The sequence below is a fragment of the Otolemur garnettii genome, unplaced genomic scaffold, assembly GCF_000181295.1.
Source record: "Otolemur garnettii isolate 467f Iridium unplaced genomic scaffold, OtoGar3 scaffold00082, whole genome shotgun sequence".
NCBI lineage: Eukaryota > Metazoa > Chordata > Mammalia > Primates > Galagidae > Otolemur > Otolemur garnettii.
In genome coordinates, this window is record NW_003852477.1 from 7,822,516 (window position 1) to 7,845,192 (window position 22,677).

At 55.1% G+C, this 22,677-nt stretch overlaps 1 protein-coding gene across 1 annotated transcript; it reads right to left on the reverse strand.

The window, feature by feature from the left end:
* Positions 1–180: 180 nt before the first annotated feature.
* Positions 181–22,674, reverse strand: ALS2CL (ALS2 C-terminal like). The gene is made up of 28 exons (XM_003794526.3): positions 22,607–22,674; positions 22,206–22,365; positions 21,824–21,955; positions 18,468–18,596; positions 17,445–17,643; positions 17,049–17,114; positions 16,461–16,626; positions 15,753–15,884; positions 15,003–15,122; positions 13,111–13,169; positions 12,904–12,970; positions 12,269–12,465; positions 10,995–11,060; positions 10,487–10,585; positions 10,220–10,381; positions 9,444–9,555; positions 8,272–8,349; positions 7,391–7,521; positions 6,032–6,205; positions 5,822–5,918; positions 5,428–5,585; positions 4,820–4,888; positions 3,787–3,960; positions 2,542–2,584; positions 1,741–1,802; positions 1,493–1,642; positions 1,108–1,204; positions 181–717 (listed from the first exon to the last, which is right to left on the reverse strand). Exons 4-28 carry the CDS (start codon positions 18,568–18,570, stop codon positions 637–639), a joined length of 2,862 nt encoding a protein of 953 aa, XP_003794574.1. The 5' UTR covers positions 18,571–18,596; positions 21,824–21,955; positions 22,206–22,365; positions 22,607–22,674; the 3' UTR covers positions 181–636.
* Between the last annotated feature and the right edge of the window lie 3 nt (positions 22,675–22,677).

The window sequence follows — 22,677 nt, forward strand, 5'->3', positions numbered from 1 at the left end:
GAGAGGCCAGCTCAGCTTGGGGCAGAGCAGGGAAGGAGGCAGGTTCTCAGGCAACCACACATGGGGAAAGGGCCTGTTAAACAGAGTAGTCACTAGTAGCACAGAGCCTCCTGACCAGGAGCGGAGAAACAGGTAAGAGAACAACAGTGATGTCAGAATTTCAGTTACGGCCCAACAGAGTAAAGTGAGACTTCCAAAGGACTCTGGAATTCAACATGATGGGTGGAAGGGCCTTTACAGACCACCCACTCCACCATTTTACAGACAGCAACACTGAGGCCCAGAGAGACTCGATAACTTGGGAGCAAGGCTCAGACTAAGAGAAGCTGGGGGGCTCCTCACCCCACACTGTGAGCTGTTGTAGGTTAAGGGGGTCATCGGAGACTGGCCTAGTAGACAAGAGAAAGCCACCAGCTACAGGGCCACACCCATCACCCCTCACCCTCAACTCAGTCAGGGCAGCAGCAGCACCTCCCAGGATGAAACTAAACACCCATCTCCTCCAACAGCCACCTCCAAGGGCCTGTCCTGCCCTTTGCCTTGGGCGATGAGAGACAGGCTGGTGGTGCCTGGTCCCAGGGGAAGTGCACAGTGACCTCTCTTGGCAGACCAGCACTTAGTCCAGAAGAGGCCAAGCTACCAGAGCTCCCGGGAGTCCCAGTGTCCAGGAAAGTGGTGCAGCCTCATGTCTTCCTTCTGGAGGTGCTCATAGCAGGACTGGCAGGAGAGAGAGCAAGGCTGGGGCCAGTTGGCCTACCTGCCCCAGCCACACGCACAGCATCTAAGGCCAATAGGTGCCTGCTCCACCTCCCAGTCATGTCTCCAACACAGACCTCAGCCACTGCTGCAAGGGAAATGGGGCCTCTCCTCCCCCACTGTGCTTGTGATGCAGCCTGCAGCAGTCATGACCCCAGGGTCCCCAGGGCTGGGATGCACTGTAGGACACTCCTCAGCCCCTCAGCTCCATAGGACCAGTGGTTCTGTGAAGACCCTTCCCACGGAGACACATAAGCAGTGAATTTCAGCTCATCCCCACAATGATGTTGGGTTTGGTCTGAGGAAAGGCAGTCAGGGCATTGTACCTCGGCCCCAGCCTCTGTTTCTCACCTCCAGGGCTGTAAGCAGAAAGTCATACAGGCCTCCTATGTGGATAGGGTTCATCATATCACGGATCAGGTGGATCTCAGCTCCCAGATGCTGGATTCTGGATAACACCAACAGAGCGAGGGAGAGGAGAGGAGATTGTCAGAGACTGGAGCCACTCAACTGAGGAAGGAGCTTTAGCACAGAGAGCTGGACATCTGAGGTGTGCCCCTGCCCCTGTCTCTGGCACCCAGAAGACCCTGGCTAGGACCCTCCCCTTTCTGGGCCTCAGCTCCCCAATCTCTACTGAGAAATGTGGCATCTGCGGCATGTCTTGGTTGGGGGTGTGGCAGGGTGGGCCCGATCCTGCTCCAGCCCATCCCCAGCTCCTAGCCTAGCTGGGCCTCACCGGGCACGTGACACCACATAGATGAGCAGAGGCAGCAGGTCATCCATGGGCAGTTTGTGCTCCTGGCCCAGCACCCGTGACACAGTGGCCTCGATTTCCCCATATGTCCTCTCTAGCACCTCCAACTTCTCCCGTGGGTCCACCGTGGTCCTGTAGCAAGTTCCAGGTCAAGGCCCTTGGGCTCAGTCCCAACTGGGAGCCCCCAAAACTCCCACCTCCACCCAACCCTCCCTAATGCATGGACTCACATGATCTTCTGTAGACACTCAGTGGCTGACAGGAAGCACTTGTCCCTGACCAGGGAGTACCTCTGCAGGGAGTCGGGGAGTAACCAGATGAGGCCCCACAGCTCTGACACCCCCTCCTTCCCAGGGCCTGGGTTGGACCTGAGTCTTTTGCCACCCCACACTTCCCCATCACTGGCTTCAACACAGTCCTGCCCTGGGGGTTATGTGACCCAGGCAAGTCCCTGCTCCACTGAGGGCCTCAGTTTATACAACCATAAAATGGGGTAAATGGTCTCCAGGAGGTTGGGAAGATCAAAATGGATAAAGAAGATAATAACAGCAATGGCCACCGAGTGCCCCCCACTTCTGAGTGCCTATATCAGTAGTTCTCAAGCCCAAGGCTTATTGAAACACAGAGTCCTGGTCCACTCAAATCTCTGACTCAGCAGGTAGACCCAAGAATCTGCTGTTCTACTAGGTTCCCAGATGACCCTGACGCTGCTGGTCCAGCAAGCACATTTTGAGAACAACCACCTTATGTGCCACTTTACCCTCACAGTGATCCTGTGAGGTAGTTCTAGCATTGGCCCCCCTTTTTGGTTGGGGAACCAAGACACAGAGCTCAAGTATCCTGGTCACACAGCCAGTGAAGGGCAGAGCCTGTGTTGAGCCTGGTCCCTGTGGGCCAGCACCCACACCCTCACCCACACAGGGAGGTCAGAACAACAGTAAGCCTGACACCCTGCCCTGCCACTCCCCCACTCCTCTGCAGCCTCTACCCAGCAACTGACTGATCACTTAGGGTTCAGGCCTCCTGCTTACCTGATTGGTCGTTAGCGTGAGGTCCTTGAGGGGCCACAAGTGCCTGAAATTGAAAAAGTGAGACCAGGGACTTTGCCAGGACAAGGAGGCGGGCCTGAGGTTAGATGGCAAATTCCTATGTCACTGCATCCCCATTGAGCACAGGAAGGGGAAGGAAATGAACCCAAGGGCAGGGGAGGCCAGAGGGTTCCTAGAGAAGGCAGTGCTCTAGGAGCTGAACTTGGGTGGGGAGAGGAGGATAAGGGCGACACTGCTGGCCAGGGGCCTGCATGAACAAGACCGTAGTGGCCGGGCAGAGAGTAAGAGCTGAGGGAATTGGACTCTGCTCTGGAGGCCTTGGTGGGCTAGCACAGGGTGGTGAGTAGGAAGGATGCAGCCCTCATGGGACTCAGAAACAGCGTGGTGGCAGGAACTGTGAAAATGGCAGCATCTGAGGCCAGTGTGGAGGAAACAGCAAGGAGGAGAAGGAAGGAGGGGTGCTTCAGAAGCCCTTGGCAGCCAGGTTTCCAGGCTGGTGACTGGTCAGATACAGGAAACATTCACAGAGATGGAAGAGAAAACAGGGGTGGGGGAAGCACCATCCCTATGTGACAAAGGTGACCTGGGCAGGGAAGGAGAAGGTCCATGCCCTCCACTGGGGACAGGGTCACTTGCGGCATCAGTGAGTCGTCAAAGGAGTGCTAAGGAGAAAGGGCATTTGGGGGACTGAGGCTAGAAGGGAGGCCTGGGGTATGGTCAAGCACCTGCCTGATCTGCTTCCAAAACAGTCCTCAGTTTCCCCTAGGGACCTCCCCTTCCCCACTCTCAGTTCAAGTGCTCAGAGCAGGTGACCTTGCCTTAGTGGCAAGGTGGATACTGAGGCAGACCTGGTCAGTAGCAGCCAACATTCAGGGATGGGCTCAAGACCCAAGCCAAGCCAGTGAGGGGCTCCAAGGGTTCTACTGGAAGAAACGGCAGTTCCCTGTGGGGACTGAGTTAGGAGGATCTAAACCTTGAGTGGCTGGTGCAGTGTTTGTCATCACAAAAAGGAGCCAGAGAGCAACTGAGATAAAGAGAAGGTGCTTCCCATTTGTCATTCAGTTCAGCACCTAGATCCAGCTACACCTGAATGCATAACCCTAGAACTTCATGGGCACATGCATCAATTAGCCCCACCTCCCTTTTTTGCTGAAAACAGTCTTGTATAGACTTTATATTATCTGCCACACTACAGTGCTGGCTAACTTGGCATGGGAGAGGGCTTACTTCTGCACCTCGAGGAACTCCAGCAGCTTGGTGTCAGGGAAGAGGCTCAGGTTGGTGATGCCCTGGCTATAGAGGCTGTCCTCCCGCTCGTGAAGAAGCAGGTAGAGTGTGAAGAGCTCTGAGTAGAAGCTGGGCAGCACAAGGGGCAGCATCAATCCATGCACCTGGAGGTCTCTGAGGAGAAAGAGGGACAGGTAGGGATTGGCAGAGCAGGGCCTGGGGGCAGAGTCACTATTGGGGCTGCCTCTCAAAGACCTCCTAGTCCCACAATAACCAGTGTCCCAGCTTTTAGCCTCCTCCTCCCTAGAAAACCCTTTGCAAGCTTGTTCTCATCAACATTCACCCTTTCAATTGACAGCCATGGCTGCTTCATTCCCTCATTTGATTTTGAGAACTAATATGGTAGATGGGGCAGGATGTGATCCCTATTTGAGTGAAAGCAAATGCCAGGGCCCTAGAGGGCCAAGCAACTTGCAGCAAAGCTCTCAGTAGCCTTCCAGGCTAGTCTAGGTCTGCCTTCTAGTTTGCTGTGTTTCCTAGAACTCCAGGGGAAAGTTCTCCCTAAGGTCTAACCCTATTTCCCATGCCTCCTACAGTGCAGTGACAGAAAGCCCTCTCTGCTCAGGAACATCTCCAGGCCTGGGATCTGAAGGCAAGTTATAAGGTTTGCTCCAGAGACTGAAAGGCAGATTTAATGACCCACCTAACTCCTGCATGACCTCAGGTTCATCTCCAAGCAGGCCTCAATTTCCCTATCTGTGCACTAGGAGAAGAAGGGTGCCTCAGGGAGCTGCTCACCCTCTGCACACTGAAGGATGGCATTGCATGTTTAGAACAAAAATGCATTCAACACACTGTAGCAGTGCCCTCTCCCTGGTCGCTCATGGGACAGAGGTCATGGTCATTCTGATCCACAAGTGATCAATGAACAACGCTTGGTCAAAACAATGATACCCTACACTTCTCTCAGAACTGTCTCTTTCCCCTGAGGGAGGCCCTAGGAACAGAACCTGTAGAGGCCTGGGCTGGTCACCTTGTCTCTGCATCTTCATCCTCCTCTGGGGCCTGGCCCTTACGCTGTAAGGCAACGTGTAGCAGACCCCTGCAAACCAAGGAGAGGAAGGGTGTGGCTGCCACCTCCCACAGAACCAGAGCACCACCTCTCAGTCATCATAGATGACAGCTATGGGCACAGGGCATGCGGAGGCCAGCCTCTCAAACCACAGCACTTAGAAGGCTGGAGCTACAGGAAGTCAGCTGGAAAATCCTGGAACCCCAGAAACAGAAGGAACTACAGCACCCAGGGCTTCCATTTGTAATGTTTGATGGGGTCACAGCTCAGCCTGGGTCTGAGTTCAGGATCAGGCTCAGCCCTGAGGTCAGCAGTCAGTCCAGGCACTGGTTAGGCCTTGGACTCTAGCTGAGGGCTGCAGTTGGGCCCTTGCTATCACCTCCCCACACTCTAACCCCTTTGCTCACCAGCTGCACACTGACCAACCCTTTGGTTCTTTGTTGAGTAAGACCTGAGGCAGAGGCACCATTCTTATCAGGGTGCCAGGCAGAGCTGATGCTTGGAAAGGGCATTACCTCCCCCATTTAGGTCACAGGGCAGTGGCTGTCCCTGTGTGCCACCAAGCTCACCTGTAGGTGGCCCAGAGTTCCTGGGCATGCTGCTTCACCTCCTCCTGGGCCAGCTCCTGAAGGTGCTTGTTGGCCCCAACGCCTGCATATGTAGCTTGGAAGGTCCGCATCAGTGTCTGAAGCAGCTTCCCCAGAGGGTGCAGTGTGTTGCTCAGAGCCTGGGCCAGTGCACAGGCAGTGAGGACACACTCAGCTCCAGAGTCTGGAGCACAGCTTGCCCAGACAAGCCCCAAGACTGTTTCCATTTTAGTGATGGGACTACTGAGGCCCTCTGAGAACAAGGGGCCCACAGGTCTGTCTCCTCCAGCTACATCCTGCTATAAGAAGTGGGACGCTTTCCCCCCAGGGTCAGCGAGAATGTCACCCCCTTGGCCACCCACCCCAGGGCCCTCACCTTTCTGAGGTGCTCCTGCAGGGCCTTAGGCTCCCGGTGCTGCAACAACTCCTCCAGGATGTCTTCAATTGTGCCCACACTGTCCTCAGGGCACGTCCTGCAGCACCACATGCAGCATCCCTCACCCAGGCTGGAGGCAAGCCCGTCCCTCCGAGCCTTCCACCCCAGCCCTCTCTGACCTGTGGTGTACACTTCCCCACCTGGCCTCACCTCTCACAGCACAGGTAATCCTGGGACTTGCGCAGCTCCCTCGAGCTCTGCACCTGGAAGCCCAGCAGAGCCTCCTGCAGGTCCCCAGGGCAGCCAGCACCCACAAAGTCCCGGAAGGGGGCGTACACTCCTTGCCAGCGGCTCTCCACAGGGAAGGCACCCAGGCCCAGCTGCCTGCCATGGGGAAGGGAGTGATAGGGACAGGGACAGACAGAGCTGCAGTGGGTAGAAGGCCTTGGAGGAGGTGTGGGGTACCAGCTGGACCCAGGTTCAGGCCCCAGGAAGGGCGAGTAGATCAGGGCAAGCAAATTTGGCTGACCTCTACAGCTCCAGGAGAAAGACAGGCAGAGAGAGGGACAGAGAGAATTTACCCTGCAATGGAGAAGAGAGACAGAGGCACACAGAGTCCTAGAAAGATGGACACAGAAGGTGGGCAGATCAGGAGAGCTGGGGGCCAAGTCCAGAGAGTGGGGCTTGGCCCAAGAGAGACCAGTGCCCAAAGTCTGAGATTCCCCTGCCATGATACCCTGTTCTTCCCACTCCTATAGCCTTCTTCCTATGGTTGATCCCACCTTGGCCAACAGGCCAGGCCTGGCTGTATGCATTTCTCTTGGACACTGTAATGGACCCTGCCCTCCCAAGTCACATTCACAGGTTATGTAAACCTGTACTCCACCCAGGATTACCATCTAATCCCAGATCCTGCTTTCAGGGAGATACAGCATGCAAAGATAGAGGCTACATCTGAAGGCTTCCATCCCTACATCTGAAATGCAGCCCAGTGCCACTTCCCATTAGAACTGCCACCCACAGAGATTCCATCTGTGAAACAGCAACTCTTCCTCAACAGATATAGTAAGACTCACCACTTGAATTACAGTTTTCCAAGGAAGAATTATGTGCCCATGGGAAAATAAGTCTATCTCCCTCTCAAATACTCCTTGATAGAGAAAATGATTCCACACTTAGCAAATTTCCTTCTTCATATTGGCTGCCAGGAAACTCACACCCAAGATCATGCTCAATCATAATCCTTATAGGGCCCATCTGTACATCCCTTTCTTTTACAGGCAATTAATGCTTTTATTTTCCATTTTTTCTTATGTATTTGGTTTGTAAACTGTCTTATACCCTTTCTAGGAAAAAAAGGAGGATCTAACAAAGCCTAAAAATAATATTTTCTCCAGTTTTGTGGCATATGGAGTTACTATCACATAGCCCTTGAGTCGAAAAGTCTCTGACTGGAGGGTTATAAGCCTTGGCCTCTCTGAACTCTCTGAGGTGCTAAGAGGAAGCCTCCCTGATAATACCTGAGTCTTTGGGATGGAAATACAGGCACACCCCCAGACAGGCTCTCACCTCTTGCAGGTACTACTTGGGTCCAGCGGGAGAGCAGCTGTGTCCAGTACACCCTGGGTGTGCAGTCCTCGCCCTGCCCCACTGCCAAATGAGCCCTCCAGGGTGAAGCCATTGGGGAAAGTGACCTTGCCCTAGAGCCAGGAGAGGGAGGTAGGGATGTCTGTCTGCTCAGCTGCCATTCAATCATGACAGGCCCTGTGCCTATCCATCTGGGCCGGGGAGGATGGGTGGGCTTTCCACCATCTACTCAATCTTCCTCACCTGGAAGGGCTTATAAAAGGTGGACACATGCCCCCCTCAACAGTCATGCCCACCCCCCAGGGAGACCAGGAGGAGAGGAGAGGGGAGAGAGGGAGAAGGGACACACAGGAAAGAGTGGGGAGAACCATCACTGTTGGGCTGGGCTAGGGCTAAGTCCAGAGACAGGCAGAGCCTGGGGAGGGCAACTCCTTGCTGCATGGGGATGTCCCATTCCTAGCACTGCTGCTCTCCATCCAGTCATTATGAAATTAAAATAGCCCCTACATTTCCAAAGTCCCTAGCAGGATGCTGAAGAATGGTGACTAGGGACAGTTGCCAAAGGCACTGGTGGTGGAGAAGGCAGTGCATTCTGAACTAGGAGGGCTCAGCCAGGAGACGACCACTAATACCCTCTGGACACAGGCAAGTGCACTGGGCTGGTCCCTTTTCAGCTTGCTGTAGAATCCATCACAAGTCCATGGCAGGGAGCAGTCGCTGTGACCACACCTTGGAGGTGATGGAGGTAGGAGAGGGCCTCCCCTAACTGCCCACCCTCTTCCTGCATCCTTGGTCCCAGGGGGAGATTACAGATTCCAGCCAAGGCTTCTCAGGGTGTGGAGTGGGGTCTCAGTGGCCCTCACCTTCCCCATGAGGGTCAGGTCCTTGGTGAAGGTGCCCTCATACAGGGAGTCGTCCTCAGAGAGAAGGATACCTGGTCCCTTGGGAAGGAAGTGGGGAAGAGAGGAACAGTAGGTGAGAAAAGGCCAGGAAACAGGGTGATGAGGGGATGGCAAAAGAGAGGAATTGGACACTGACCCACAGGAAGAAGGTCCCTGAGCCCCATTATACCCCCAGGGCTATGCTTCAGTAGGATGCTGGTCCTAGTAGGTCTGTTGAGCCCCCTGAGCCCCAGGGACCTCAACACTGGGTGTCCTTAGATGACACTTCCAGTCCTGGTTCCTCACCCCCAGTAGCCTCTTTAGGAAGCCCCAGGAGCTCAGGAAGTGCTGGCTTTTCCTGAACCATCCCTGCTTCCTGCTTGTCACTAGCCCTGGAAACAGCAGAGCTGATCAGGTTCCCTTGCCACATTGGCTGCCAGGAAGCTCAGAGCAAAATGGGATGCAATTTATGTCCAACTTATTTCTGAATCTACTTTGTGTGCCTACTCTTGCCTTCTCTTCCTCTTCCCACGTAGGCATCCTTCAATCGCATCCAGAACAAATGGAGTATAAACCAACAGTCACAACCATCAGGCCAGTGCCCCATGAGTACAAAGTGCCCAGCAAGGGGTAGTGAGGTGAGAGGAGAGGGCTCAAGAACCCAGCTCAGCAGCCTAAGGGTGGGCCTCTGGTCTGCCACTTAGTGGGTGTGACACTGGGCAGCTTCTCTAGCCCCTCTAAGCCCTCCTTTGTCATTCATACACTGGAGATGATAATGACATCAACTTGCAGGGCTCCTGGGAGCATCCAATGAGATCACAGTTGGAGGCTTAGCTAAAGCCAGGCATGGAGGTAGGGGCCCACCAGTGTCAGCTACTGTACCTACTGGCATCATCAATACCATGCATTGCTTTCTTGCTATTTCATGGAGTCCCTATAAGAACCATTAACCTGAGTGGCTGATGGGGAAACTGAGGCTGGATGGGACACAGATTTAGCCAAGGCCAGGGAGTGGCAGAGCTAGGTTCCTGCCCAGATTCCAGTCCCCTTTTTCAACCTCATCTAAATAGCCTCAGCTCAGCTTCAGGTACCCCAGAGTATATGGGGTGCAGGGAGAGGGGTAGCTTAGGACACAGACAGGTCTCCTCACTCACCACCATCTTGTCCGCATGGAAGGTGCCCTGGTAGCAGACGCCCGCCTGAGTGACCACGACCCCTGGGCCGTGGCGCTGGTCAGCCTGCCACATGCCAATATAGCGTTCGCCCCTGGGGCAAGAGGGTGTGGCCAGAGTTGGATCAGAATCATTTGCATGCACCTCTGGGTGCTTTGCTGGCATGGGATTGGTGGGGGGGAAGGAGCAGTGATATCACCTTAATCCACTCAACTCAGACATGGGACAGGTGAGGTCAGGACCCCCAAGAGTAACAGAGAGTGGAGGATGGAGGAAGGCTGCCTGGAGAGAGCATTCTGGGAGGCCTCCCAATGGAAGTGACAGGAGGGCAGATGGAATTGGGGTGCAAAGTCATGGAGGCAGGAGTATACAACAGATATGTGTACATTCACTGGTCCAGAAAGGCTGGCAGGGTGCCTGGGAGGCACGGGGGGGATGAGGTCAGAGGACCAGGCAAGGCTGTGATTGCCAGGCCGAGGACCTGGACAGCCTGAAGGGCTGCAGTCCTTAGATGGCACCAGGTCAAGGGTCAGAGACTCCTCTCCCATACCATGAGGAGGGGGTCGGAGTTGGGGTGATCCTGCAGTCAGGATGGTCTGGGGTCCCTCATTTTGACCCCCAGCAACAACCGGAGAGTAGAGATGAAGGGAAGGACTTAAGACTCTGTGGGGACGAACAGGAGCCTGTGCCCTGAGACAATCTGGTCTGTGGGTCCTCCCAGAACCTGATACTGGGGGTGGTGGCTGAGGAGCACTCACCTGTCACTGTCTTCTTCGATGCCATAGCCGCTCCTCTGGCCCTTCTCCCAGTGGCCTGTATATCTGAAAGGCCGGGCAGCCTGCAGGGCACTCTCAAAGACCCCAAACCCATGCCGCAGGCCCTCCTGGAAGTAGCCCTTATAAACCTCGTCAGTGCCATACCTGGGGACGGTCACAAACAGCTGGCCCCGCCTCACAGAATTCCACCCAGAGGACAACGTGCAATCTCCCAGCACCGCCCACCCTCGCCAGGAGAGAGTAACTTACTCACAGATACCATAGCCACTCATGCTGCCTTCCCGCCAGTGGCACTTGTAACAGTCAAACCTGTCCTCAGAGGCCTGGGGCAGCAGGCGGATGCCAAACCTGACGGTGAGGTTGGGCAGGAAGCGGATTGGTACCAGGTATCAGTACCTTGCATCCCTATGCATCCCGGATCTGAGATACCTGCCACACCCTGACACCAGGAGTATCCCTGCCAGCCCAAGGAGCCTTCCAGATAAGTGGAAGGCTCTTTTCTTCCAAAGGCCCCTCTCAGGATCCCTCTTCCTCTGCTCTTCCTCCATGAGCCCTGGAGCACCTTCTGGCCCTGTATCACGTCCTCCAGGACCTGAAGCTGAGACCCACCCCACTATTCAGGGACTCGGTCCAGTGAGAGGCTGGACCAGATGATCTCTAAGGGAGCTTAGGGTGGGGCCCGACTGGTGACAGCAGCAGGGGAGGAAAGAACTCCCTGCCCGCCACATGCACTGGCACCAGCCTCAGACAGCCTTACCCATGCTCCAGGCCCTGGCGGAAATCTCCCACATGATTCTGCCCATCTGGCCACTTCAAGGTTCCCCTAGAACACAGTCAAGGTCCACGGGCCTCAGGTTCACCATACTTATCCCTCAACAGCCTCCGCTGCAGACTTTGTCAAAGGTCCTCTCTTCTCCCTTGGACTGGCTGCTCCGCCTTCACCCAGTCCTCTGGTCTGAGCTCTAAGACCCCCCACAGAAAGCCCTTTTAGCCCTTCTCTGCTCCTGATACAACTGTACCAGTAGCCTCATGGGATAGACTCACTACATCCTATAAGGAGAGCCCAGGAAACATCTAGTTTCCCCTTTCCCCCTGACCAACAAAAAGCTTAAAGCTAAACTTCAAAATCAAGTTAAATGCTAGTCAGTGGGGTTTCTATCATCCTACTCTCATCTTCTGATATGGCACTGTTTTTTCTGTCTATTTTTTCATAAGCCTCCTTAAGCCCTTCCTACAAGTAGGAAATTTCCAAAAACTAATGGATATGCTTAAGATTATAACATTGATCTTGCAAGGGTACAAGTGAATCTTTCTATAAGTAGAATATGAATGTTTTGACATAATAACTAAGAAAGTTACATGAAGGCTATGTTAACCAGTTTGATGGAAGTGTCTTGGATTTTCTATGAAAACACCACACTGTACCCCCAAAGTGCATCAATGTACACAGTTACCATTCAATAAAAAAAAAAAAAGATTATAACATTGCAAGTCCCTTCCTCTCTCTGGGTTTCAGTTTTCCCAACTGTAGCATGGGGTGGAGCCACATGTTCTATAAAGGCTTTCTGCTTGTGGGATCACTCAGACCTATGACTGAGACCTTGGGCAAGTCATGTTTGACACTGTGCCTCAGATTCTGGACCTATAAAATGGGCAAAAAACAACACTTCCTAGAAGGTTCTTGTGAGAACCAATGAAGAAAGGATGTGTGCAAAACATTTCATCACCCCCAGACAAACCTATGTAGATAGGAGAATTACCCTCCCACCCTTCTAAGACAGTAATGCTGTCCCTGCAGGCCAGCCACCTTACTCTCCAGGTGTCACCATCAAGAAGTTATTTGATATGGACCTACTGTGGGCCACGCCCTGTCCAAGAGGACTTAAGACAGACTTTGAGAAAAAAAGAGAATTGCCCCACTGACCACAGACAGTAACAGCCTTTGGCGTATGCCCCGAGGGAACCAGCTGCGTGGTGCTGTCTGCCCCCTCAGGCTCCCCACCCTCGGAGCCCGGAGTTCCAGTCACTCACTTGCCGTGGGGCCTGCCCTGGCACCACTCGCCCTCATAGGTAGCTTGGCAGAAGCGGCCTTCCGCATGGAAAGTGTATGCCCCACAGCGGCAAGCAGGGGGCTCAGAAGCCTCCAGGCCCGCCCCTAGCACGGGGAAGTCCTTCTTCCCACGCAGAGCCTGGCATACAGCCTGGGTCACCTTCCACTGCCAGACTGCCTGGTGGGGACAGAGAAACACAGTTCAAGTCACTGCTGCTGGAGCATCCCCCTCTAAGAAGTCTTTTGGGAAGCTCCAGGTACCACGCCTCTATCCCCACTCCACTCTGTCACTTGAAACATTGCTCCCATGAGATCCTTGGAGCAGCCTGAGATCCTTGTCTGCAGTTACAAAGTCTACCCAAGGGGCCAAACAAGACCACAAGGCAGGGACCAACACAGGCCCCAATTCTGGCTTTATAGAGAAAAATACCCTGTTCTCTTTGGCATTCTGATGCCTGATCCTAGCCTGATCCCTGATTTCCTCTGACCCTGGCCCCCGAGGCCTGCTAGCACCTCACCAGCACTCCTGGGGAGCTCTGCAGGGTTGTACACTTCTACCCTGCTGCACCCTGTCCCCTGAACTCACTTCCCCAATTCACAGCTCACCCACATTCACCTGGCCCTGGGGATCCTTGGTACGAAAGGACAACTCTTCTTCAGGTGTAAGGAGGTGAAATGTGCACCTAGACAGACAGAGGTGATGAGGAGACCCCAGCTCTGTCCAGGAGGGTGTGGGAGCCTGAATTAGAGCCCTGGGGTGTGGGCAGGTGCCATGGGTGTGGACGGAGAGAAGGCCCAGGTGTCAGCCGAAAGAGTCACTCACCTGTCCTGCCCAGGATTCACCCACACTAGCTTCAAATCAAAGGTGTGGATGTTGTGGCCCTGGAAGAAAACAGACACAGGCATCTTCCAGAACCCAGACAAGATGCTCATCTGCCCTCTGCCCCAGTCTTTGCCCAGACACCAACCTGGAAGCCCTGAGGCTGCTCCGTCTAGTGTTCCCTGTGCTGAGTCCCTTACCCTGTGCTTAGTCCCTTACCAGGACTCCCACCTGCTCCCCATCCCAAGGGCAATTCTGCCACATCCCTTCCACCCCAGGGCCTGGCCAGGGGCCTAGGACCAGCCTCTGGTCCCCTGGGCCACCAGAGTAGTCTTCTGGAAATGCAGCTCAGACCCTGTCTGTCCCCACTAGAAGCTGTCTAAGGCTCCTGCAGCCTGGGGGCTGGGACTCCATGCTAAGCCATTTCAAGACCCCACAGACCACTTGGGGCTCATGTGTTCCTACCCTCTCCATCTGTACCATCACGGCCACTCCACACTGCACCTTCCTGAGCTTACCACACACTCTCCACACTTTGGAGCTTTGCCTATGCTGGCCCCTCTACTAAGTTGGAATGCCATCCTGCTCTGAGAGCCAGATCAAAGTCCTTTCCTCTAGGACAGTGATTCTCAACCTTCCTAATGCTGCAGCCCTTTATACAGTACCTGCGGGTCACACCCACAGGTTGAGAACCACTGCTCTAGGAAGATGTTGTACGGCAACTTCCTGCCTGGCCCAGGCAGGTCAATCACTGCTCCATGGCCAGAGGAAGAGGAGGAGGCATGAGGTCCAGACACAGGCCAGGGGCAAGAAAGGGCCCAACATAGACAACAGCATGTGCAAAGGTCCAGAGGTAGGAGAGGACACTAGCACACTAAGGGACACTATCTCATCAGTGTACCTGGAGCACAGAGTATGAAGTCAGGAGTGGGAGGGGAACTCAAATTAAATTAGAACCAAACCCAAAACAAGGCTGCAGGGGACACAGGTTGTGTGCAAGGGGGGTTCAGGACAATATTCTAAGGGACAGAGAAAATAGCACTGTGGACCTCACAAGGGCAACAGGAGTTCAGAGGGATTAAGCACAGTCAAGAGGTTCTGGCTGAGTAACACTTCCCAAACCCCAGGTCTGCCTCCCTCACATTTGTAATGCTGAGAGTCCAGGCCCTGCTTCTAGGGGTAAGTTTCCCTATAAGCCTTCTCACCCAGGCCTCTCTAGTCACCACAGGCTGCCCTTGACCTCCACTAGGGGTTCCTGGCTTACCTGAGTACAAAAGGAACTAAGAGTTGTCTAACATCTGCTCTAAGACAAACTCACTCAGTGCTCCACTTTCCAGATGAGGACCCCAAAGTGAAGATGTTTGAACAAGGACACAGGCTGAGAGGACTAAAGCCAGTATGCACCCTGGGGCAGCCTGTCCCCACAGTCCATGCCCCTTTGGGGATGGCTCCACTGATGGCCCTCACCCCAATATTCTCCTTTCTGTCCCCGACCACATCCCCAAGCCCAAGTTCTCAGTCCCAGTAGATTGTCCCTTTCCTGCTCCTTTTTGTTTTGAGACGGAGTCTCACTTAGTCACCCTGGGTTGAGTGCCATAGCACCACAGCTCACAGCAACTTCAAACTCTTGAGGACAAGTGATCCTCTTGCCTCAGCCTCCCAAGTAACTGGGACTACAGGTGCCCACCACAAGGTCCAGCTATTTTAGAGACAGGGATCTCACTCTAGCTCAGGCTGGTCTCGAACTCATGAACTCAGGCAACCCACCCACCTTGGCCTCCCAGAGTGCTAGGATTATAGGTATGAGCCACCACACCCAGCCTCCTGCTCCTTTTTCAACCAGACCCAACGAATCCTGTTATGGCCCCAAGACCTCAAGTGAGTGCCACTCCAACCTGCAGCAAGATGAGGGCATCATCAAAGAGCATCACGCGTTCAGCTCGCAGTGGGGTGACGGTCACAGGTACATCCTCGCTGTCTTGCAAGAGTCGGTGAGCAGGGGTGCAGAGCACATGCTGTGGGGCAAGGAAGGTGGTACAAGGAATCCCTGTGATAGGACCTGCTAGCAACTCCGCCACCTCTCCCGCTACCCCAGACACCCACTGGAGGCCTTCTCCAGAGGACATGGCATGACCCCCAGGTCAATGACAGGCACCAGAGCTCTCAGCTATGAGGGACCATTCCTCTCCCACACTCCACTCCCATGTTGTGGCCCCTGCCATGCCCCCTTCAACCCTCGGCTGAAATCCTGTAATCTTTGTCCCTCTTCAGCAATCCTTATCCCTTCTACTTGTTATTCCAGTTCTCCACCCTGGCTCAAGCCTGTGATACTTGCCCTTGCAAGGCACAGGGGACTCCCTCCTTGCAAAGGCAGCGCATGCCCTGGTGGGCAGTGATACAGGGGTGTGTGACTAGTGACACTCCCAGAAGGAGGGTCAGTTCTGCTAACTGCTTCTTCCCCAGAGCCAGGTCAGGCCTAGGAGGGACTTGGCAGATGGATGAGGGTGGCTAAACAGAGGGCCCTTACAGCCACCACCCCTTTCCAGATGGGGAAACCAAGGCATGGAGAACACAGCGAGCAGCTCAAGCCACCCAACAGCCCCATGCCCAATGCCTTTTGATTGCCCCTCAGGCCCCAAACTCACCCTCTGCCGGCTGCTCAGAGTGTGCCAGAGGGCCTGTGTGGCCATGGCCTGGTCCAATGCCTGACTCATGAAGGACTGTAGGTTCCCAAAGAGAGTGGCTGCATTCACCACCAGCTCCCGGGCAGGGTGGTACTGCAGGCAACAGGGCAACCAGTGAGGGGAGTAGCTTGCCAGAACTTTCCCCACCCTGTGATAGTCACCCCAGTTCTGTCCTGGCCTCAGCTGGTCAGGAGTCCTGAATCTAGGCCAACTCCTCTTCTATTGTTGGGGTGGTGTAGCAAGGTGATTCCAGAGGCGTCTGGACTATTCTATGCCTCCCCCAGCCTGGCCCAGGGACCATGTGTCCTAACACCCTGTATATGGTTCTACGTCTGCTCTCCAGATCTCTGCTGGCTCCACCAGGGGCATGTGCCTCAGACACCCCAAGGCAGGGCCATGACCCACTAAAATTCTCCAGGGCAGGACCATGTCCTCTCAACACTCCAGGACAGGATCTGACCCACCAAGATTCCCCAGGGCAGGACCATGTCCCCCTCACTACCCCAGGGCAGGGCCATGACTCCCTTGGGCCCCAAGGGCACGACCAGGTCCTTCTTAAACTAGAGTTCCTGGGCTCACTAGGTCTTCCCTCCCCAGTTGGACTCCCTGAGCCTGGGCCCGTGGCTCCCCTCCCTCACTTCCCCACAGGCTGCTTCCCCCGGTACCCACCTCTGGGACGGTGTCCTCAAGCCTCAGCAGGAGGAGCACATACTGTTGCACGTGATGGGTGAGCGGCTGGCGGAAAGCCTGGAGCAGTGCTGGGCCCACCGAACCCTCCGAACCCATGCCGCCCAGGAGCTGCCGCAGCGCCTTCCTTTGGCCCCTCCAGTACTCACTGCATGTAGGGAAGGCCACACACCTCCTTCACTCCCCCTCCTCCATGCCCACACCCACCACCATGGCCAGCCCAGGGTCAGCCACGCACCTACACCGTCTACGCTATCAGACCAACACAGTACTGAGTTGCCCTTGCCAGAGGTTTAGTAGCAATATCCCCAGCCTGAATATGAATGCCCTTCCTCCTCTGCCCCAAGGCTGGCCTGGCTAGTGGATGCCTGCATTCTGCTCTTGGCCTTACTAGGCCTTCCCTCCCTTTCTTCCAGTGTGGGTCAGTATAGATTTCTTAGAGCTAGGAGTCCTCCAGGCTGCATCGTAGGCTGTGACACTTGCTGCTCTGGGGATGGGGTTTTACTGACCCTGCCCTCGCCTAGAGACCTCCACCTACCCAGGGACCCACTGCGGCAGCCCCTTGCTCACCTCCTCCTCTTTGCCAGCTTCTGAAAGGCCTGTACCACTAAGCAGCTTGTGTAGGATTCAATGTACCTGCAGGCAGCACAGAGGACCCCCTGAAAACCCAGTACCCAGCTCTAGACCTAAATCCTTGCTCTGTGGCATCCCCAGATCTCACCCACTGAGCAGCTACAGACCAGAGGGCCCAGTAAGTAACCTAACTGACCAACAAGACATTAACATACAAAGTCTTTCTGCCCTGGGAGGCCCCAGTGCTCAGTCTGGAGTATCTGAGCTTGCTGCCAGGCTAACAACCAAGCCCAAGTCAGGCCAGCCCCAGGTGAGCTTCAACCCCAGGTGTCTTAATGCCAGGTGGCACTCTGATACCAAGACAAGGTCCCAGGTGCACCTCAGTGATCTTACTCTATGTGGAGCTGCAGGACATGGTCAGTAGCTCGCAGCAGCAGCAGGGATTCCAGACCAGTAGAATCGGGGTGACGCAGCCTCTCCCTCAGTGAGTGCAGGCTTTCCTCTGTCACCTCCCACAGTTGCTGGGAGCTCCTGTGCAGCTGTTGTAAGAGCCGCAGGCACTCTCTACTCTGCGGCTCCGAAGGCTCTGGGGCTGGGGCAGGAACATAGCCACACTGTGAGCAGGGGACATGACAGCTCCATATCCCAGGGAATACACAACAGTTCCACGTGTTCGCAGGAGGGCAAGCAGAACCCCATAGCCCTGTGGCTGCTGCAGGGTCCCGCATCCCTGGGGACCCTACTGCTCAGCAGGAGAAGTGCAGGCTGGAGAGTGGGCAGCACCCTTCAGGAGTACACAGGACGCACATCCACCTCCTCACAGGGACCCTGTGATTCAGCCCTGTAATCTCAGGGAACCAAGCACCTACACGAATTTTGCCTGTCTCTGGCTTCCTCACCCTGGACTCCTCAGATCCAGAATGTGGAGTCCACAGAGTCACATGGTCAGTCCTCTGCCATTTCACAGATGCATAAACTGAGTCCCCAAGTGGAAGGCACCTGCCCAAGGGCACTGCATAGGTGAAACTCAAGCTGGAAGCAAAACCTAGGTTCCCAGCTTCTAGTCAGGCTTTTCCTGGTACCACCAGGTGGCCTGGGTGGGAGCCAGATGAGAATTCAGGCAAAGGGCTATTTCCAGGTCTGTGGTCTGGGAGAGGAGGAATTTCATCTCTATGCATAGGCAGGGGCCAACACAGGTTCATAGCCTGGCCCCTCAGGGTCCCTTTAAGAAGGGAGCAGTTAGCAACTGTAGGCCAGGGCCCCAATTCCATCAGGAGATACTGAGACCAAGCATCACCACTTCTGTTCAAGGTTGAAAAAAGCTACGTCTCAGACAGTCCAACAAGTCAGGACTCCTGTCCCTGAGATCATTCTTAGTCCCTTGCCCTCCCCACTGGAGAGCCTAGATTCACTCACCGGCAGAAAGCAGGGGCTGGAAGACAAGGCTATTGACACGGGCGAGGGTGGCTGAGAAGACCTCCTCTAGCCGCAGCAGGGCTGCCTCCTGAGGGCTGCACATTGCCAGGGTACCCTCCTCAGGGCTTCCTAGGAGGACACAGGTCACAGCCAGAAGGCAATGGCAGGAGTAGGGTCAGTACCCATCCTCTAAGGCTGAGTGCGTACTCAATCAGAACTGAGCAGTGGGGGGCAGGACACAATTCTAATAAGAGAGACATTACCTAACAAATGCAATCAGTATAACCTAATTCTTTGTACCCTCAATGAATCCCAAACAATTAAAAAAAAAAACTGAGCAGTGAGCACAGGTCACCTCAAAGGGGAATTCCTGGACTAGACACTGACCCCTGCCCTGTGCTGCCTAAGGTCAGCTGAGGGGGGCCTGAAGGAGTGGGAAAAGGTCTCAGAACTTCCAAGGGAAGCAGCCCTTTTCTGTCCCGAAGGGTAAAAGCTATTCAAGCTCTTCAGTTTTGACCTGCTCATTGTCCTGCTCCAATACTCACCATGGATCCCTAGTGCCCAGGGCAATATCTAGTGGTATTCTGACCTTAGCCTCCTTTCCACTGAGTCTCTGCTCAAGGACAGGGACTCTGCAGTCTTTAGCAACAAGGACATGCTGTCAGAAGATTCAGCCTTGTCTTTGAGACCATGGCTCAGGGCTCCCTTTACCCCAAAGGGCTGTGTAAGCAAAGAGAGGTCTAGGGGGAATCTGGCAACTTCCTGCTAGAGCCATGAAGGATAGGCCAGAAATGAAGAGGAAGGGAGGACACAGCACGCAGGTGGGGGAACCATGAGACTGAAGGCTCCTCATGGCCAACAGAGGAGCTAGACCTTGCCTCAGTCAACTGTGGAAAGCCATGGAGGACTTCAGAGCAAAGTATAGTGGAGTCCAAAGTCAGATTTGGTGGGAAGAACCAAATGGCTATTGCAGAGAAGATGGTGCTGGGCATAGAGACAGGAGTCAGTGTGGATGGGAGCCTGGACTGCCCCCACCACCAACCAGCCTGAGCCTGCTAGATGGGTCCCACTTAAGAGGTGGGGGCCATTGGGCTAAGCAGATGGGATTGAGCCTTAGGATTTCCTGCCCTGGAGTGAGGGACCTTCTAATCAGGCAAGGATCACATAGGAATCCTGCCTGGAAGGTCCAGGGCTCAAACCCACCTGCCACCCCAACCACACTGCAGCCTCTACTCAGACAAACCCCTCCCACTAGACTCTGGAGCTGTCACTCAGCAAAGAGGTTCATCTGCCCAAATGATCTGATAAGACATCTGAGGGCGGAGACTTACAGGCTGCCTCCCCCTGGTCTGACATTCTGAGGCTTTGGAGTTAGCCCACCTAGGTGAGGCAGGAGACACAATCAGGATAGCCAATAATGGCAAATGACATAGGCAGATCCCAAAGAGCAAACAGGAAGGAGTCTCAGCCCTCCCTCCCCAGCCCACTCCAAGGATGCCATGGAGTATCCAGGGCCCCAGACAGAGCCTACAACTCCCAGAGAATTGGCTCTGGAGCAGAGCTGGGCAGGCGCCTCAGAACTCTGGCCCAGACCCAGGCATTCCTGCCCCACCTTTCCTGCTGCTGCTGCTTCAGGAGGGTGAGGCTGTTGGAGGGAGAGGCAGGAAGGGGAGGCCTCTGGATGCCCAGCTGTAGCCATATTCCCTCTCTGCTAGCCCCTGAAGCAGCCCTAGCCTCCTGGGACATAGGAGGCTCCAGGTCAGCTCAGGCAGATGAGAGCACAGCCAAGGGATTAGGGGTACAACAAGCATGGTCTGGGCCTACCTAACCCTTGCCTATGTCTCCAGAAACTGATGGAATGGAAAGACCCTTTGGGGTGACCTTTCTACTCAAAGCTAGCAGTCAGCTGGGGTCTGAGCTGAAAGGTGAAGACACCCAGGGTTTGCTGGGCAGATGGGGAGGAGGGTGAGGCCAGGATGGGAGGTACAGACCAAGTTAAAAAGATACTGCTATCAATAACTTGTTGGTGGGAGGCCTTGAACACCAACATTCCCCATCTTCACCTGGGGGTTAGATACCCCTATCCTAGCCAGTACCACATCCTAGATGGGGAGCTCTCTGCCCCAAGAGAGAACTTTTCCACCTCAGGCTTCCTCCCTCTCTTCCTCAATGCCCAGTCTGTCCGCAGGACCCATGGCCAACACCTTCGCTGCTCCCCTTGCAGAGGCTTCTGGTCCCCCCCACCCCAATCTGGTTGTTCAGCCCTGGCCATGCCTCAGCTTACCTACAGCCCTGCTCCTTTCCAAACCTCAGTCATCCTTCTAAAAGTCCCCAGATCAGAGCTTCTCAAACTATTTTAGTTGCTTCTCAAAAGGACAAATTGATGGAGGGGTGGTTCTCTGGGTGTGAGTACCTGCTTCTCGGATTCCCCACCCAACTCCCCAAAGCAGGCTGGGACCACTGGGGTGAGTCCTCTAGATCCAGCTTGGAAAACATTAACTCTGGGGGGCCCTTCCACATTCATGTCCCCAAAGAATCTCTAAGTCTGGTAAACTATGTCACTTTGTCCAAAGGAAAGAGCAGAAGTTAAGTATGGATGGCGAGGTTGTGGGTGGGGGAAGGGTAGAGCCCAGCCTGGGAGTTTGGTCTGGTGGCCTCAGGGGCCCTGCTCCCCAGGCTAGAAAGTTTTGGGCTTCATCCTGGAAGTGATGAAGAGAGTATAAGGGCCAGTGTGAGGCCAGGCATGAAAGTTCAAGAGTGTGCGTGAGTGTGCACATTTGCTGGGAAGGAGGAGGAGGTGCTGAACCTTACATGAATACTCTCCTCCCCACTCCCATCCCACTTCCCTCAGTTCAAGGTCATGGCTTTCTCACCCTCTCCCTCCTATTCAAGGGTTCCTTAGTGGCAAGCTGCACACAACTGTACAGATGGGGAAACAGAACAGGGAAGGATGGGGGTACCCAGAGTCACTACTTCTGGAGCATGTGCAGGGCTCAGACCCAGGCGTCTGGCTCCCAGCCCCACCAGGCTCACCTGAGTTAGGTGGCTCAGAGAGGCTAGGCAACTCACCTGAGACACAGAGTGAGTTCCTGGCAGGGCCCAGCCCCTTAGCGCTCCCCAGGCAGCCCCAATGCTCACCATGGGTGGGGTAGGGTGAGGACAGAACTGACCAGTCTTGGCATGCTCAGGTGAGACAGCTTACTGTCCCTGTTGTGATCCAACCAGTAGCCAGACCTGCTCTCTCCTCTGCATTCCTAGTCTCTGTCCACACTAACTCCCTCCAGGCAGGGTTACTGGGGCCTCTCCTACCCTCTCCCAGGACTGGCCCCTCAGCCGCTCCCTGTCATGGAACTCACTTTGGTATTTCCTGGTCTGGACAGGCAGGCAAGGAAGTTCTGCTTGCTGTGAAGGCTTTTTCCTGGGCTTCCCTGGAGACCTCTGTAATCAACTGAGCATGTCTGGTGGTGGACAGTGGAGAGAGGGACTGCCTAAAGGAGGGGAGGCTGAACTATCACACCTGACCCCTCAGGCTCCTCCTCCCAGCACCCTTCCTCTGCTCCTCCACGTATCTAAGCTTCTCCTTCTAAACGTCCCCACCCTCTCTCCAGTCATACTTATGTCCCAGCTTCCCTTTCTCTCCCTGATCGGGCACATTCAACCACTGGAGTTTCCCAAAGACTCGATCCAGGTCCAGCCTCTAGGCATTTGCCTGCGCCCTTCCCAAGCGGGCAACGTTACCTTCTTGGCTTCCCACTCGGCCCTTCCGCCTTGACCAGCTGGAGTCACCTCCTCCTGGCAGTCTCTCGGGCGAGGTGAGGCCCTGTGGCCGTCGCACCGCGGCTCAGGCCAGGCTCCTAAGCACTGCCATCATGTCCTGGGTGCTGTCCCTGAGCTTCCCCTAAACTCAAGCCAGGTGACAGGGAACAGGAAGAATGTCGCTGTGAAACCCCCTGGGTCCGGGGGCGGGGGGGTCTTCCCACAAACTCGGACGGCCCGAGAGCCACCAGGGACCCAAGAGTGGTGGAGGGACCGCGACGCGGCAGCCGGAGGGATTGCGGAGCCAGGAGTTCCCCCTGGACCAGGAGAGCGTGGAGCGCAGGGCTCCGCCCACAGACGCGCGGCCTCTGTCGCGTCCTTACCTGTGCGGTGCGCTTCCCCCGCCGGGAGTGCCCTTGCCGCTTGTCACTCGCCTCAGCCCCAAACTGCCCCC